Source organism: Typopeltis vanoorti, chromosome 21 (genome assembly GCF_054136105.1).
Source record: "Typopeltis vanoorti isolate ZY-2024b chromosome 21, IOZ_Tvanoo_1.0, whole genome shotgun sequence".
NCBI lineage: Eukaryota > Metazoa > Arthropoda > Arachnida > Uropygi > Thelyphonidae > Typopeltis > Typopeltis vanoorti.
In genome coordinates, this window is record NC_143569.1 from 75529220 (window position 1) to 75545762 (window position 16543).

Genomic DNA, 16543 nt, shown 5'->3' on the forward strand with positions numbered 1-16543 from the left:
TGGAAGATATTATGTCTAATATTCCTTATCAGCTGGTTCGAAGAAGAACCGTTGTGAAGGTTTTGAGTTTCCATGTGTAAGTATGGTCAGGAGATTGCCAATGGTCTGGCCGCCAGTCGCTCTAGCTCTTTAGCATGACCCAGGGTGCACCACGAGGAGGCGAGCTAGAAATGCACTCCATTTAGCATATAAATTCCTCAGTATGCATTTATGCACTTACAGACAATGAATGTACGATATTTTCAGTATCTTACTTCTATATTTGTATGCTGCGCGAAGCGATCTGTGCTTGAAAATCGTAGATTTTTACGAGAACATGAGCTTCGCTCTTACGCAGCTTAGAGGCGAATTTCCTATCTCTTCAAGGTAGGCTACTTACTTTTTTTTGCATAAGAAAACGTGTTCCGATTGCTAATAATGACAAGTCGATTTACACGCACTTTATAATTTCAAAATCGCAAGGTCAATATCAGGAAATACGAATGTAGGTAGATATGAGCATGCGCATACATTCCGGCGGATATATAAGGTAATTCTTTAGAGATATTGAATACTTTTTGATTGAAAATTCGGGAGGTAAATATGAAGTGGATTTTATGTGCCGTCTGTTTGCTTTGTTGTGGTGTATTGATTGGTAGTGAAGAAAATGTTACGGAACCTACTAACGATAATCAATTGGATTTATATGAACAGAATGATACTTTAATCCACTCTACAGCTCACAAGGTTCCCGATATGTATGCCAGTGCTCAAATAATAACTGGAATAATCAAGAAAGTTGTCTACCTTATATCCGACACGTGGTTTCCCCAACTCATGAGAATCATCGTAACACACGAAGTATCATCTTCATGCATGCATGCTATGGTGAAAATGGCCACAGCATTACGCGAGCTGAAAACCTGGGCTGTTCGAAGTAAGTCTGAAATTTCCATTTTTTTGGGGGGGGAGCTGTTTTTAATCGTTACTTGTGATTGAAGAATTCTCAGAGATGACTTCTTCCGTATAACTTTTGTTGTTTAAATTTGAAAGACCACTGCTACGTAAAATTAAGAATAATGAGTGCCAGAAAGATACGCACATCTCTATGAAATGTATGATTATCATATACATATTATATATTAGCGATTAATCAACAACATGGGTGAAATGGAATGAATTTAATAGTTAAATAAAAAGGGTACGAATATGTATACTGATTTAGCTTTGCATTAGGACACCTAATAGCGCGTTGGTCCACCTCTCTGTGCAATCACAGCTCGCGGACCCATAGGAACAGATTGCGCAACGTGTCGAACTCGACTCATGTTCGCTGTAGCAACTGCGTCAGTTTACTCTCATTGCGTGAAGGAGAATCAGCAATTCTCACACCCCATTCTAGCATATTCCACACATGTTCAATTGGGTTACAGTCACGGGGGGGGGGCTAAGAGACCAAGGCAATGTTGCGAATTCGCTGCCAACCATTCAATAGTTGTACGAGGCTGCAAGGTGCGTTGTCCTGTTGAAAGATGGCACTTTGCTCTGGAGAGAGACCTCCTGCAGATATGAATGGAGACAGTCGGCTACCAGGTCACTGTAGCGTCTTAGGTCCATAACCAGTGAACCTAGGACGTGCCAGAAAAAAAGCTTCCCAAGATATAGCACCATCTCCACCGGCCTGTTGAACCCCTGTGCAACCAGTCGATAGCGCTTCATTCTGTTTATGTTAAATGCGAATATCAATATGTGGCCATCAGTATGGTGCAGCAGGAAACGGGACTCATCACTCCGGATGACCTCCTTCTATCTGTCGATGGTCCACTTGCCGACGTTCCTTTACCCATTCGAGGCGTTGTTTGCGATGCCTGGCCGTCATCATTGTTACTCTTGTTAGTTTCTGGGTGTGTAACCCCCATACGAAGGTACAGTGCATGATGCATGTGGAAATGGGTCGAATTGCCCCGCTGTTGTACTGGTGGGTGAGCTATGTGACTATTGCACGTCGTTGCTAAGATATCAGAGAAAAACAAACACGATCATGGAACTCAACTTTTTCCCTATTACTGTTGACATTTATTTCCTTACTCGTATTTCTTTTCAGAATCAAGACAGTCCACTATTACCATGAAAAGCGCGCTTTTATTATCATTAGCAATCATTTCTTTATCTGTTTTGCTTTTAAGTTTGGCACATGCTTTAAAATCTGTGTCGTTTTTTTTATGTGTTTTTTTTTCGGTGAGAGCGTTGGTTGTCACAGAAAGCGCCTAGTGTTATTTTAATTGCTAAGAATTGCATATCTAAGACAATCTATCCTTGATACATGGATTACATTTGACAAAAACAAATGAAGAATAAAAATTTGAAAACATTTCCATTATCATTGTTATCACGCTCAAAATATTTTTTTAAAAAAGTTATATTTGCAAAATACGAAGAGTGCTGACTACATAATCAGTGCCCTGTCAAAAGGTACGTGCGGAGCTGTGAGACATCAAGGCTTCCGATTGTTGGACTTGAAAAAAATTGAAAGTAATTTTATAATAAACTTCTACATATAATTAATTTGAAGTTATTTAAAAATGTAATTTATTTTTAAATTCAGTTATTCTCATTAAACAACCTACCTTCATCCACTGACTTCCAGATGTATAGGAAATCTTTCAAGAGGTAATCTGATAACACTTAGAACCAAGTGATTCATGAGTTCTTGAGGCAAATTGGCCCATTCCTTCTTCAGAGCAAGAATAAGGCTTGATTGTTTTCTGGAGGGAAATTTCGAGCATAAATGCATCTCCTGTTGCATCCCAAATGTGTTCTATGGGGGGTTGAGATCTGGACAGCGTGCTGGGCACTCAATTCCAGTATTACCCTCGGTCTTCAGAAGTATCTCCACTGCTTGTGTACCATATGGTGTGGCATTGTCATCCATAAAAAGTGCATTCTTGAAAGCTAAGAATGAATGTCGCTAAGAAGGGGATGAGGGCTAGATTTTTGTCTCTTAGGACGATGCGTGAGTGGAATGGATTGCCATTGGATGTTGTGAGTGCAAGCAGAGGGAATGAATTCAAGAATAAGCATGATAGCTGGTGTGTAGTATGTGGCCTCCTCGATGAGTCTCTGACTCCGTGGAGGTCTCTCTTAATTTTTTTTTTATTTTTTTTATTGTGCTTTCAAATATTTACATATGTACAATGATCATCTATTCAGTATATTCTTTTACAAGGTTCAGCACTTTGTGCTGCATATAATGAGATTTAAACAGTAACGATGATAACAGTTTTTTTTATATAACAATCATAATAATAATTTACAATAATAATAATAAAGAATTGTTCGCTTACCACACCACGACGTTGAAGAACTTCATTACGAGATCGTTCACCAGTCATTCCTTTTTCCAGCACTTGTATCTCGGTGCCTCCTTAATGTATAATGCCTCCCCAAACTATGATCCCAGCACCGACGTATCTATCCATTTCAAGAACATTCTTGCGATAGTAAGCATTACCACTTTTACGACTGATCACGTGTCATCTAGAATTGGAGGAAAGAATAAAACGTCCTCTCGTCCGAAAAGAATACATTAGCCCATTGGTGTCCAACTTTTATGGAATACAACACCACTGAAAACGTGCTCTATGATGAGATGTGGATAAAGGGACCAAAGACTTCGGGCGTATAGGACTGTTTGTCGCAGATGACTTGCCACAGTTTGTCGAGATATCCGTGTATCTGTGCTTGAATGAAACCGATTTGCAAGCTGACATGCCGTGGTGTATCGATTAGGTTTTGCCGTTATAACCAAACGCCAAATCTCTGTGTTTGTTCAACCTCTGATTACAATGCAATCTGAGATTAGAAACTCTCTGACAATATCAGTAATTCCGCGGCTTTCTTCAAGCTCCCAATAATTCTTCCACGCGTGAAATCATCTAGATGATGTCTTCGAGATATTACAAGAAATCCAAGTTTGCAACTTCATTCCTTCACGAAAAGAGATTCCTTCCAGCGCAAGTGTCACTTAGTGCAACCTTTTGCCTTTTATCCTGTTGAGTGCTACCACGTGACCCCTTTGAGCGCGATTCAAAAATTCGAATGTGTACTCACTTTCTACTTCACATGGTCAGTTATACAAACTGCCACAAGGTGATTCGTCTGAATTCACGGCTGTAATCTTCAGAAATATTGTTCCTACTTAGATTTTGGACACCAGTGTACATGTTCGAATCTATCGAGCGTGTACCAATCTAATTAAAGAGCACGATGATCTGAATGACATACTCGTTGCTTTAAAAGAGCTAGTTCGAATTCCATGTGGTACTTGGACTTTTAGAAGAGGATTTTAAATTAAAAATAAGAAATTATATTTTATACCATTCGGCTGGATTTTTTCCTCCCTCTCGAGTTTTTCATCCCGCAAGTCAGATAAACTATCTACGGAGCATAAACATTGGTATATATATTTATATGGCAAGTTATGCAGTTGGAGTAACTCCCTGTCATAATTTTCATTAGCCAAATTACTTAATGGACACAAACCATTGGACGTAAGCTTGAAAGGTAAGAAAAACAAGAAAATGTTGTTTATGACTTTATGTATCATTGTACACACATCCTTCCTTTCCGTGTGATGGTACACGGCCGTGATTCCCCTTCACGAGGAGGGACGCCACCATCTAATTCCCCCAAAATTTTATCCGGGCTCCGGAACCAGCATAGGCTGACGAATCAGACCTATGGCTGGGTCGGTATTCCTGACTGTAATCCATGTGTGTGTTCACGAGAGAGGTTTGCCTGCTTGCGGGATGAAAAACTCCAGATAAACTGGGGGAAAAACCCTGCTATCCACGCCCAAGACTGGATAACTTGGCTATGGCTGAGGGAGATGCTTAAGCTCCTCGCGTCGACGGAAATCGAACCTAGGACACTCCTTCCCCAGGCATATGGTTGCGAAGCGCATACATTAGGCTAACCGCGCAGACTGTACACACATGAAATACCTTTCATATGTTTCATGTGTGTGCACTTATTCAACTTCTTATTCAAAACGTATACGTCAATCTCAGCCTGCATGACGGGGCATATTTTAATTAATATAAAAATACGAATCCCAAATAGTTTTACTATTCCTAGCAGATGATGTTCTATCAGCAGAAAGGGAGAGAAATGCATTTTGATAACGAATGGAGATTTGTACAGAGGGCGCTATTGCAGTTTTACATATATTCGGTTGACTATACTATAAAAATAGAAAAACGTTATGTTTAACTTGAAAATAATTGATCACGACGCAGCTAATTATTCAGTAACAACTCAGTTAATTCTTACTGTGCTTATGATAAGATTAAACTTTTCTTGTTTACCAAAATAATTAAATAAATCCTCTCATGCCTTTTCGTTATTCAAAAGAAACAGAAAGTGTTCCTTCCTTAACTTTCATGGAAATCAGTAATCAGACATTTTCACTTCTCACCACATCATGCTACCTAAAAGGCGATGTTTCAAATACTAACTAGTATTGCTTCATGTGTTCTGCGTGGTCGATGTCGCAGATAGGTTGCATGATTAAAAACATTCAAGTTACTTCCTACAACAAAACCTCTATTCTCTTGCGCCAAGATATTATTCATGCAACACAGGAAGATAATTAATTATACTGGAATTAGCAAAGTTGGCCAGAAACACATGAATTAGCGTGTTTTGCACGTAGACAATAATGAGATAAATTACCATTTTTACTTCTTCCTTGTGAATTTAATACTCATAAACCATCAGTGAATTCTTGCTCGTCTATTCAATATACTCAACTACTGTTTAAAGCAGTGGTCGATTATATTTTAGCTACGCTACGTTAGGCAGAGAAGTTTATAATGTCCCCAAGTTAAACGTGGGGCGTGTTGAATGACAAACATTAATATCAGCAGTAAATAACTTCTCTACGTACGTGCAAACATGCACAATATAAGGTCAGGCAGTATCATTTGTATTTCGTTTACTGTTTACTGGTCTAACTGTTTACCATTTCTGGTAATGAATACGATTAAGAAAGTAAGGGCAATGAATTCGTCACCACAACGACAGTAAAGAGCGTTATACGTTATAGAAATGCCGAACCTTGACCCAAAAGTATCGAATACTACTACAAGTAGATAACGAAATCTTTGACAATTTCGGAGAGTCACTGCTATCACCTGCAGAATGCAAAATATACTTATTTTATGAACAAAGAGACCATATGGCAATGGTTCGATAGAAGGACTTGCATTTATCACAGATTTAACGCCATAATGTAGCCAAGTAAGAATATTAAAACTCAAACTAAATCTGATTGCAAATTATTAATATATAGACAAAGATATCGTGTCAAGTCAGCATTTTTTTTCTATATTGCAGTGATAGATGCATCAGCAAAATTTCCGGTTGGATTCATGTCAGGTTCTTTAAGTGAATACGGATCCTACGACGAGTGCATCAGCATTAAAGTTCCAAAAAGAGACACAAGAGAAGATTTTCGTGGTCAGTACTGTACAGTGAATATGCACTATCCACTTCCTCCTTTCACACCAAATATAACTCTTGGAAAATTGGTGGTGTTCAATCCTGAAGAGCAGGTAAATGTGCAAAATAAATTAAAATTGTTTAGCTATGTTTAGCAGTTCGTTTTTCAAATAATAAAAGTTCATGAAATAAACATATATTTTTTAATGAAATCGGTTTAAATTGAGAATTATCATGAGAAAATTTCATATTTTTAAAACCAGATGTTGAGGCCGCTGGCCATAAGCTAACTGAGGTGCAACCATTCGCATTAGGAACAAAGCTTCAGAAACACAGTCGTAGTACGTGTTCGAAGATTTTGCTGGAATGAACGATGCTTTAAAACATAAAAATAGTTTTCCCTCGCAAAAGGAAACTTTTTAAGGTATAGCATTTTGCTTAAAACGGCGACATTTTTTCCACTACTTTGTATCACTCAAAGACTACTTGAGAGAACAAATCTTTGGTCATGGTTGTTTGGAATTATCTCCAAAGCAACTATGGCTGTGAGACCAATGTAATCTGTCCTTTAATTGAGTTTGTTCCTCTGGCCTGTTAGCCTGGTGACCAGTACAAACAATGGATTTTCACATAGGAAAAAAAGCCAGTTACTTCCATTTGAGAATGGCTACTGCACCTTCACATGAAAATACGATTATATAGACTTCTCCCGTCATGATCAGGATTCGAATTTAGACTTTCCCACCGACAGGACATCGTCAATATCGAGATACAGGAGTCCAAAGACAATCCAAGAGGTATGCTTAAGTATGAAGTTGTGTTCAATACAGAAAAAAGAAGATGGTTTAGAGTTAATTGAATTGGATCCACAAGATCCATAGGCATATTAGACATCGATCAGCTCTCTACATTGGAATTAGACCTTTCTATAATAGTCGTCATTGTATTAATATATAGAAGTACTATGGAGAAGAAACTACCGAAACTGGAAACCACTTAAACTAGAACAAAACGAAAGCGAACACTTCTCCTGTAGAACCGCAATGCATGCTAAACTTCATTTACTTAGTTTGCATGGAAGGATTACGAAAAGCCAAACATGATTTAAAAACTTGTGGTTCTACTTGTCTGGAAATTGGCAACAGATATTCGGAAGGCTATTTTAGGATCACGGAATCGCGATATCCACAATCTTTTTCATAAAAATAAAAAATATTGGAATGTGGTGGCTGATTTAAAACCAATACTTAATAGAGTATATCCTATCTGTTAATTGGATTGATGTTATTGTGATGTGCGGATATTTCTCTTTATGGGGACTACGATCCCTAAAATGCCTCGAAACACAATTACTCTCTCTCTCTCTCTCTCTCTCTCTCTCTCTGTGTGTGTGTTTTCCACTTTTTCCATCAACCTAAATTAAAAATGTCTCTAAATTCGCGTAAGGAGAAATTTGCAGACATTTTAATAGAGACATCTAGCAATTTCTCTTCTGTATTCCTAAAATCATATGGCTGTGGTCATACCACACAAGGGACGTAATTATCGTGCTATTTATACTTGTTTATCAACACCCAATTAGCAACCCAATGCAAACCAAATATACATTAAGATAAATAAAGGATTCTTGAAAGTAGTGTGAGTACATCATATTTGCAACATGGTTAAGTGAAAGGGACGTTATATTCTGTCTCTTAATTTCGGATCGTTCTATTTGTTTTGCGAATGTATAAACAAGAGCTTTCAGGAGAAAAATCAGCTGAATAAAAGATACTGGAGATTCCTTAGTTGTAAAATGCAAAAGAAAGGCCATTGGATGAGACTGAGAAAGAGTTTTGTATAACTCAAGGAGTAAATTTAAAATATTCAGATTATCGTCAGTGGTCTCGTTCTTTTTTATATAATCCATCAATGACAGTGTCCAACATACGGCTCAGTGGACACAAGATAGTACTTGGGCCAAATGTAGAAGCACATCTACTTTTTGCTTATTGGAAACTTGAATGGAAACGTTTGAAACTTTCAAAAGTTCCATATTTCATCTCATCCAATGTTAACCAATTTCAGCTGAACTCAGAACCGATTAATTTATGAAGTAGACATAAAGTTCTATGTTTGGCTGAATTGTTCATCAAATGTCAACAGTCTATTTCCAGCGGCGTTTTAGGGACATTTGACTAGTTTATATGTGAAATAATGTCGTTGTGTTCAACTGAACATAAGTACGATTATTTTTTTATTCTATCTTTCACTCGTTTCTCTTGTTTCTGTTGTTTACGAATTTGAAGAGTAGACTTATGAAAGGTTCGTAAAAAGATGGATGGATGAAGTAAGAGAATAGATGGGTTTTGGAGGTTAACTGACTTGCAGAACGCATATTGGTAATCACTTGTTAGTTAGTTTTCTGGGTGTTAAAGCAATTGACTGTTAATTAACTTCTTTATTACGTTTGACAGTACTAAATGAGAACAATAGGTAAAGAGTTTAATGGCACATCCCCCTTTTTTTTTCGGATCAACTCTGTACTGGCTTTCGTGCAAACCATGCACGTTCAGCCCATGCAGAAAGAGATGATAAAGGACAAGTGTTTGTTCATGTGTGAGAATAATATAAAAAAAAACACCTTTCTCTACTTTCCACACTAAAGCCTGTAATGAGTGATTATCCGCATTCTAGCTTCTAAACTAGAGTGTCCTTACCAAGTATTCTCTGAGAACTGCAAAGGCCACCTGTTCAAGATGAATATCGGTGGTTGTTTTTCTGTTAACCCATGCCACACGGCAATAGCGTTATAGTCTTTGCAATTTATTTTGTATGGAATTGATATAAACAATCATAATCTTTGAATGTCTTAATATTTCATGACCTTGTTTTACTGAAAGTTATTCTTAGGGCATGAACTTTGTTCAAAAATAAATGTAAAAATAAAATCTACCTGGAAAACTCTTGAACCTCAACTGCTTCTTCCCACCCCCCTCCCCACATACAAACAAAGCACAGACTGTGATCAAACCAGGATAAATATATATATTATACTTTTTCTAAATTGCAGTTATTCGAAACAGTATTGAAAAGCAATGCTGTTATGTTTGGCTTGAAAACGCAACTTGGAATTTGTTTACCTTCTGCTTGCTCACCGAAAGACGTGGAGAAAATGGCAAATGGAGGTAAGAGTTACTTATTATTCCTTGTTAGTATTATCGTAAGTGTGAAATGTTATTGAGTGGCTTGTTGAAGATTCTATTGTTAGAATTAAGTAACAAAACATTGGTTCGAGTTGTGGGTAGATATTGGGGAGTTAAGGAACTAGATATAAAAGTAGCAAGTCGTGGAATTTTAATAACGTTCGCAAATACGATATTTCAGCAAAATCAGTCTAGATAGAGCCAGAGTCCAGCGGAATAGTTAAGCACGTTAAGGTGGACAAAATGTATCTTATAGTAGCTACAGAGCTGGTATCTAAGTAATGGATATATCGCAGATAGATAAACTTTTGAAGTGCTCTGATTAATATAGGAGTCCATTTTTTGGAGTAGCCTGCATGTACGAGTAGGCAAATGTCTGTTAAAAATCATAGGCTAGTTAACAATCTCTGAATTCTCTCAGAATGCAGTGGTCCTTTAAGGATCTCTTTAACATTAAATCTAATGCGTAACGAATTTTGAAATAAGCGATATAAAGCCCACTTACATCTTGAAATATATACGACCGCTTGTCGGTATCAAATGCTTTTATATTTAAATTGAAATGTGCTCTCTTAATGAAACCCAATGCGTAAATCTATCTCAGGGATTGTTTCCTTCGAATACAGTAGTGTCTAAAGATAGAGGACGGTGAAAGTAGGGGCTTATTCTACTCTATCTATCTTCTTCTGCACAGAACTCTTGCTTCATAAAAATAGCTCCTTCTTTTTGATAGCTTTAGCTTAGTAGTCAATCGAATTATTGCATGCGAATTCCTTCTCCTTCTTTTTCTTCTTCATGTAGCTTCCTCAATGAGAGGATTTATCACCATGTCCTTCCATGAGAGGGTTCATCACCACGTCCTTCCAATTCTTACTCTTGGGCTTTCCTTTTTGTTTCTGCATAGCCATGATTACTGTCCATGATATAAGTTCATGGACAGTGATCCTGTCCATGATCTTATATCTTCAAGACATGTCCTTCGTTTTTTGCGTCTTGGTCCTTTTCCCACAATTTTTCCTTCTAAAACTGTTAATATCCTGTGTCCTGCTGAACCTCTCAGTACATGTCCCGCCAGTCTCATATTTCTCTGTATCATTTCCTGTAATAAAGATCTCTGTGTTCTCATTTTCTATAGAACATTCACTGCTCATTTATACTTGTCTTTATTTATATTTGTATTTGTCACATGTGTTGTCCATGGGATTTTCAGACCTCTCCTTTAGCACCACATTTCAAAAGCCATTATCTGCTGTCTTACTCTCTTCTTGAATATCCAGGTCTCAATTCCATACGTGAAAACTGGCCACACTAATGTTCTTATCATTCTTTTCTGTGTCTCGATACCCTTATGAGCATATCTTTTTGTTTCTGTTTTCTGCTATTAGAATGGTATCATCAGCATATCTAAGATTGTCGTATTTTATACCATTGATACTAATTCCTATTTTTTGTTTTTCAATCTTTTTTATCACTGTCTCACTATAGATATTAAATACATTTGGTGAAAGGATACAACCTTTCTCTAACTCCTCTTTTTATTTTCACTACAGAAGCCTTAGAGTTAAACAGCTGCATTTTCTGTTTGGTATAAATCATTTTTATAATCTTAAGTTGATGATCCTCTACGTCTAATTTATCTAATATATTGAACATTTTATTATCTTTTACACGGTCAAAGGCCTTCTGAAAGTCTATGAAGCATATGTAAATGTTCCCATTTCTTTCAAGTAATCTTTCTATTAGTATTTTTAGTTCCAAGAATAGCATTATTGGTTCCCATTCCTCTTCTGTTGTTCACTCAATTCACCGAAGGCTGATTAAGGCTCTTTCAATTGTTTGTTAACATTGCTTAAAATAATTTTAGATACATGGGATATTAGGCTCACAGTTCTGTAATCCTCGTAATTTTGTGCATTATGTTTCTTTAAAATTGGTTACCAGATAGATGTTGTAAAAACTTCAGGTAATTCTATTGTTTTATAGATGTCCTGAATGGATTCCACTAAATAGTTGTTATTATTGCCAGTCAAAGCTTTCATCAGCTAAGCCGGGATATTATCGCACCCAGGGGATTTATTATTAGGAAGATTCTTAATTGTGTGTTGTACCTCCTTTCTTGTCATAGAGTGGATCTGTTGTTACGTTTAACTTAGGGTGTCGTGAATCATCTATCATGTTACTATTATCATCATCATAGAGATCTGATAAGCACTCCACCCATCTTCCATTTATATTTTCCTTATCAATGATTATGTTTCCACCTTTGTCCTTGATGTTATTAGACTGTGCACGTTTTGCTTTTCCATTAAGTTCTTTCACTTTCAAGAAGGCTTCTTGGTTTTGTATCCATTTTGCAATTCTTCTATCTTGGTACGCAGCTTATTTATCCAGTTTTCTTTCAATCTTCTGCATAACTGTTTGATTCTTTTATTCAGTGTTTTATATCTTAATTTTTCTTCTTTATTTGCTCCTCTTTTCTGTGGTCTTCTTTCATTGATAAGGTTGATTATTTCTTGTGTTACCCATTGGTTTTTCTTTCTTTCTTCTTGTTTATTGATGTGGTTTTTCGCAGATGCTATGATAACTGCTTGTAGTCTATGCCACTGAGAGGTATAGAATTATACAGGGAAAAGCAAAACGTTACTTAGGGCTGAAGTGTTCTGCCTGCTCCCTTTTAGCAATAAAAGGGGTTGGAACATTACATTTTATCTATTTGTACTTATGCACCCCTATATAAAACTAAGTGTATGTAAAGTGCTTTAAATAACTATAAAATCATACAATCGCAAAATTATCTTCTATATCTTTTATGAAAATTACAGATTATTTGCATATATTTAAATTAAGGGAATATTTAATCCTACATTATTTCAAAGCCGAATAAAAAAACTCCAAGATAGAAATCAAAGAGTTTCATGCCGAATATAGCAAACTATAAAAGTTCGGCGACTCGAAGCCTGAGCAAACACCGGGGTGGTGCAATACCTGGCACTCGTTGTAAATGTGGATAAAGCTAGGATCGCTATTCTTAGTATTTGCCCTGTAAAACTCATCCCTTAGGAGATGTATGTTGTTTTACATTAAGGGAGATAGGTCACTACCCAGACCAGTTTCAACCTTTATTGAAGTCTCATCAGTGAGTAGGTAGACCAAATAATACCAAGATTATAGCGAAAATAGCTTTAACACTTTACAGTACGAGTTGTCATTAATTTATCTGTGCACAAAAAGGTGCACAGATAAATTAATGAAATGAAGAGCCAAAATGCTTCACTTCGGCGATGTCAAAATTATTTAAATTAAGGGGATTATTGGCTCTTTATTTCGCTGTTAGCCTAGTGGCGTTGCGCTTCGCAACCATATGCCTGGGGAAGGAGTGTCCCAGGCTCGGTTCCCGTCGAAGAGGTGAGGAGTTTGGGGATCTTCCTCTGGCATAGCCTGCAAGCCGACAAACCGGCCCCGTAAACATACGCTTCTATAGTCAAAAATATATTCCACCCAGCGGCAGCTAGGCGACAAGTCGGTTGGGAGTGGTACTAACAAAAAGTCGCATCTAAGTAACACAGACCCTGCATAGGAAGCGGGAATAACGCATAGTGAAAGAAGAAAAGACGATTGACTCTTTATTTCGTTAATTTATCTGTGAACCTTTTTGACAACTCGTACTGTAAAGTATTAAAGCTATTATTACTATAATCTTGGTATTTTTTTGGTCTACTTACTCACTGATGAGACCTCAATAAAGGTTGAAACCGGTCTGGGTAGTGACTTATCTCTCTTAATGTAAAACAACATTCATCTCCTAGGGGATGAGTTTTACAGGGCAAATACTAAGAATAGTGATCCTATCTTTATCCACCTTTACAACGAGTTGCCCGGTATTGCACCACCCAGGTGTTTGCTCACGCACTCGCCGAACTTTTATAGTTTGCTATATTCGGCATGAAACTCTTTGATTTCTATCTTAGAGTTTTCTTATTCGGCTTTGAAATAATGTGGGATTAAATATCCCCTTAATTTAAATAATTTTAACATCGCCGAAGTGAAGCCTTTCGGCTCTTTATTTCATTTATTTGCATATATTTATCTGAGCAATATCTCAACGTCATTCTTCACCAAGGGACTACTTCTTTCTATTTGCGTACAGTTTTAGCAAGGTTTGCTTCAAGAGCTTTAATGGATGAAACTCATATTAGCAGCATAGCATATTTACATGCTTATATGTTAAACATTCAGTTATATAGGGTAAACATATATATATATATATATATATATATATTAACTGAATAAAACACTGGAAATTAAAATAGATTATACATTTCTGTACATTTTAAACGATTCTTAGTGTATCAGGAGTAATGCAAAAGGAATTTTTCAGTTTGATCAAGAGGATAGCATTTTCAACCTCCATGTCATGGATAAGAATTCTAATTGACCAAACGAATTTAATTGCCTAGTTTTTTCTTTATTTTATTTAGGTGGTTATCATCCACGGATGTTTTTGTTAACCTCTAATACATTCGTAACATGAGTGGTCTATTAATCTCTGATAAAAAAAAAAAAAGTTAAGTTCTATGTTCCCAGTATGTGTGTGTGTGTGATTATATATACAGGGTATTCGGGATAAATTTGACAGTTTCGTAAGGAAAAAGAAAATCTTCTTTGTATCTATTAAATTTAATGACTTGACAAAAAAACATTACAGGCAGAGTTAATTACAATACTATCAACAAGATTTACTCAAAATAACCACCATTAGCATCGATCACAGCTTCAATTCTGCTTCGGAACCTTGAACAAGCTGATGCTACGGTCTCCCTGGGAAGGGCCGCAAAAACTGTTTTAATTTTATCCATTAACTGGGCTTTTGTATTACTGGAAGTGCGATTGGTGTCTTTTTCAACTGCGCCCCATACAAAATAATCCATGGGGTTAAGGTCTGGGGAGTTTGGAGGCCAAACATTTGGACTGGTGAAGTCGTAGAAATTTTCAGACAACCATTTTTGACTTTTCCCAGAGGTGTGGCAAGGGGCCGAATCCTGCTGCCATACATACGGCCTACCATTGGCTACCCTTGTTATCCAGGGCTTGACTACAGTTAGCAACTCCACGAACAAAGCCCGAATTCCAATGCCAGGGTTCTTCAACACCTGTTCCTGCAGATTTGCGAGGAATTCTGCTGTACGAACGCAATCAGATCGTCTGCTAGGGATCTTTCTTCTTGCTACATCCTCGTAGTCACCATTGCAAGTCTCTAGTTCATGCCTGATTGTTTTTACTGTATTCAGGGAGCATTGGGCAGCAGTCGTAATATCCTTATTTTGATGGCGGGCACGAATCATCATGATACAAGTTATTCTCTTCCATGATTCAGGTGGGTTCCAGCTATCCATCCTTTCTGACATCTTGTATATGAATGAAGAAGGGTCCAAACTTTTAAATGAAGAAAAGTGTGTGTTAATACATGTAACTTACGGAAAAATATAATTAATTATAAATATGTCAAATTTATCCCGAACACCCTATATATATATATATATATATATATATATATATATATATATATATATATATATATATATATATATATATATATATATATAATCTATATATTTAATTTAAATAAATTTAATCTAAATATATTTCTATATATAATTTATCCCGAACACCCTGTATGTATATATATATATATATATATATAATCTATATATTTAATTTAAATAAATTTAATCTAAATATATAATTTCTATATACAGGGTGTTCGGGATAAATTTGACATATTTATAATTAATTATATTTTTCCGTAAGTTACATGTATTAACACACACTTCTCTTCGTTTAAAAGTTTGGACCCTTCTTCATTCATATACAAGATGTCAGAAAGGATGGATAGCTGGAACCCACCTGAATCATGGAAGAGAATAACTTGTATCATGATGATTCGTGCCCGCCATCAAAATAAGGATATTACGACTGCTGCCCAATGCTCCCTGAATACAGTAAAAACAATCAGGCATGAACTAGAGACTTGCAATGGTGACTACGAGGATGTAGCAAGAAGAAAGATCCCTAGCAGACGATCTGATTGCGTTCGTACAGCAGAATTCCTCGCAAATCTGCAGGAACAGGTGTTGAAGAACCCTGGCATTGGAATTCGGGCTTTGTTCGTGGAGTTGCTAACTGTAGTCAAGCCCTGGATAACAAGGGTAGCCAATGGTAGGCCGTATGTATGGCAGCAGGATTCGGCCCCTTGCCACACCTCTGGGAAAAGTCAAAAATGGTTGTCTGAAAATTTCTACGACTTCACCAGTCCAAATGTTTGGCCTCCAAACTCCCCAGACCTTAACCCCATGGATTATTTTGTATGGGGCGCAGTTGAAAAAGACACCGATCGCACTTCCAGTAATACAAAAGCCCACTTAATGGATAAAATTAAAACAGTTTTTGCGGCCCTTCCCAGGGAGACTGTAGCATCAGCTTGTTCGAGGTTCCGAAGCAGAATTGAAGCTGTGATCGATGCTAATGGTGGTTATTTTGAGTAAATCTTGTTGATAGTATTGTAATTAACTCTGCCTGTAATTTTTTTTGTCAATTCATTAAATTTAATAGATACAAAGAAGATTTTCTTTTTCCTTGCGAAACTGTCAAATTTATCCCGAACACCCTGTATATATGCTTTGCATTATGGGAGATACTATATATATATATGTGCTTTGCATTATGGGAGATACTAAGGAAAGTGATCAGAGCTTACTCCACCTTTACCATGAGTTGCCTCAGACCTGAAAATACTTCAAGCGCAAACTTGACTTACTTGGAAAAAAGGATTTAAACCAAGTTTATAAAATTGCTTGGTATCTTTAACACACACACACACA

The 16543-nt window shown here is 36.8% G+C and overlaps 1 protein-coding gene across 1 annotated transcript in view; it reads left to right on the forward strand.

The window, feature by feature from the left end:
• Window positions 1-582: 582 nt before the first annotated feature.
• The window catches only part of LOC150094986 (nose resistant to fluoxetine protein 6-like), a 52807-nt gene continuing 36846 nt past the window's right edge, over window positions 583-16543 (forward strand). The window contains exons 1-3 of the mRNA XM_090411168.1: window positions 583-916; window positions 6376-6593; window positions 9533-9647. Coding sequence (XP_090267294.1) covers window positions 583-916; window positions 6376-6593; window positions 9533-9647 — 667 coding nt within the window. The remainder of the gene's footprint in view (window positions 917-6375; window positions 6594-9532; window positions 9648-16543) is intronic.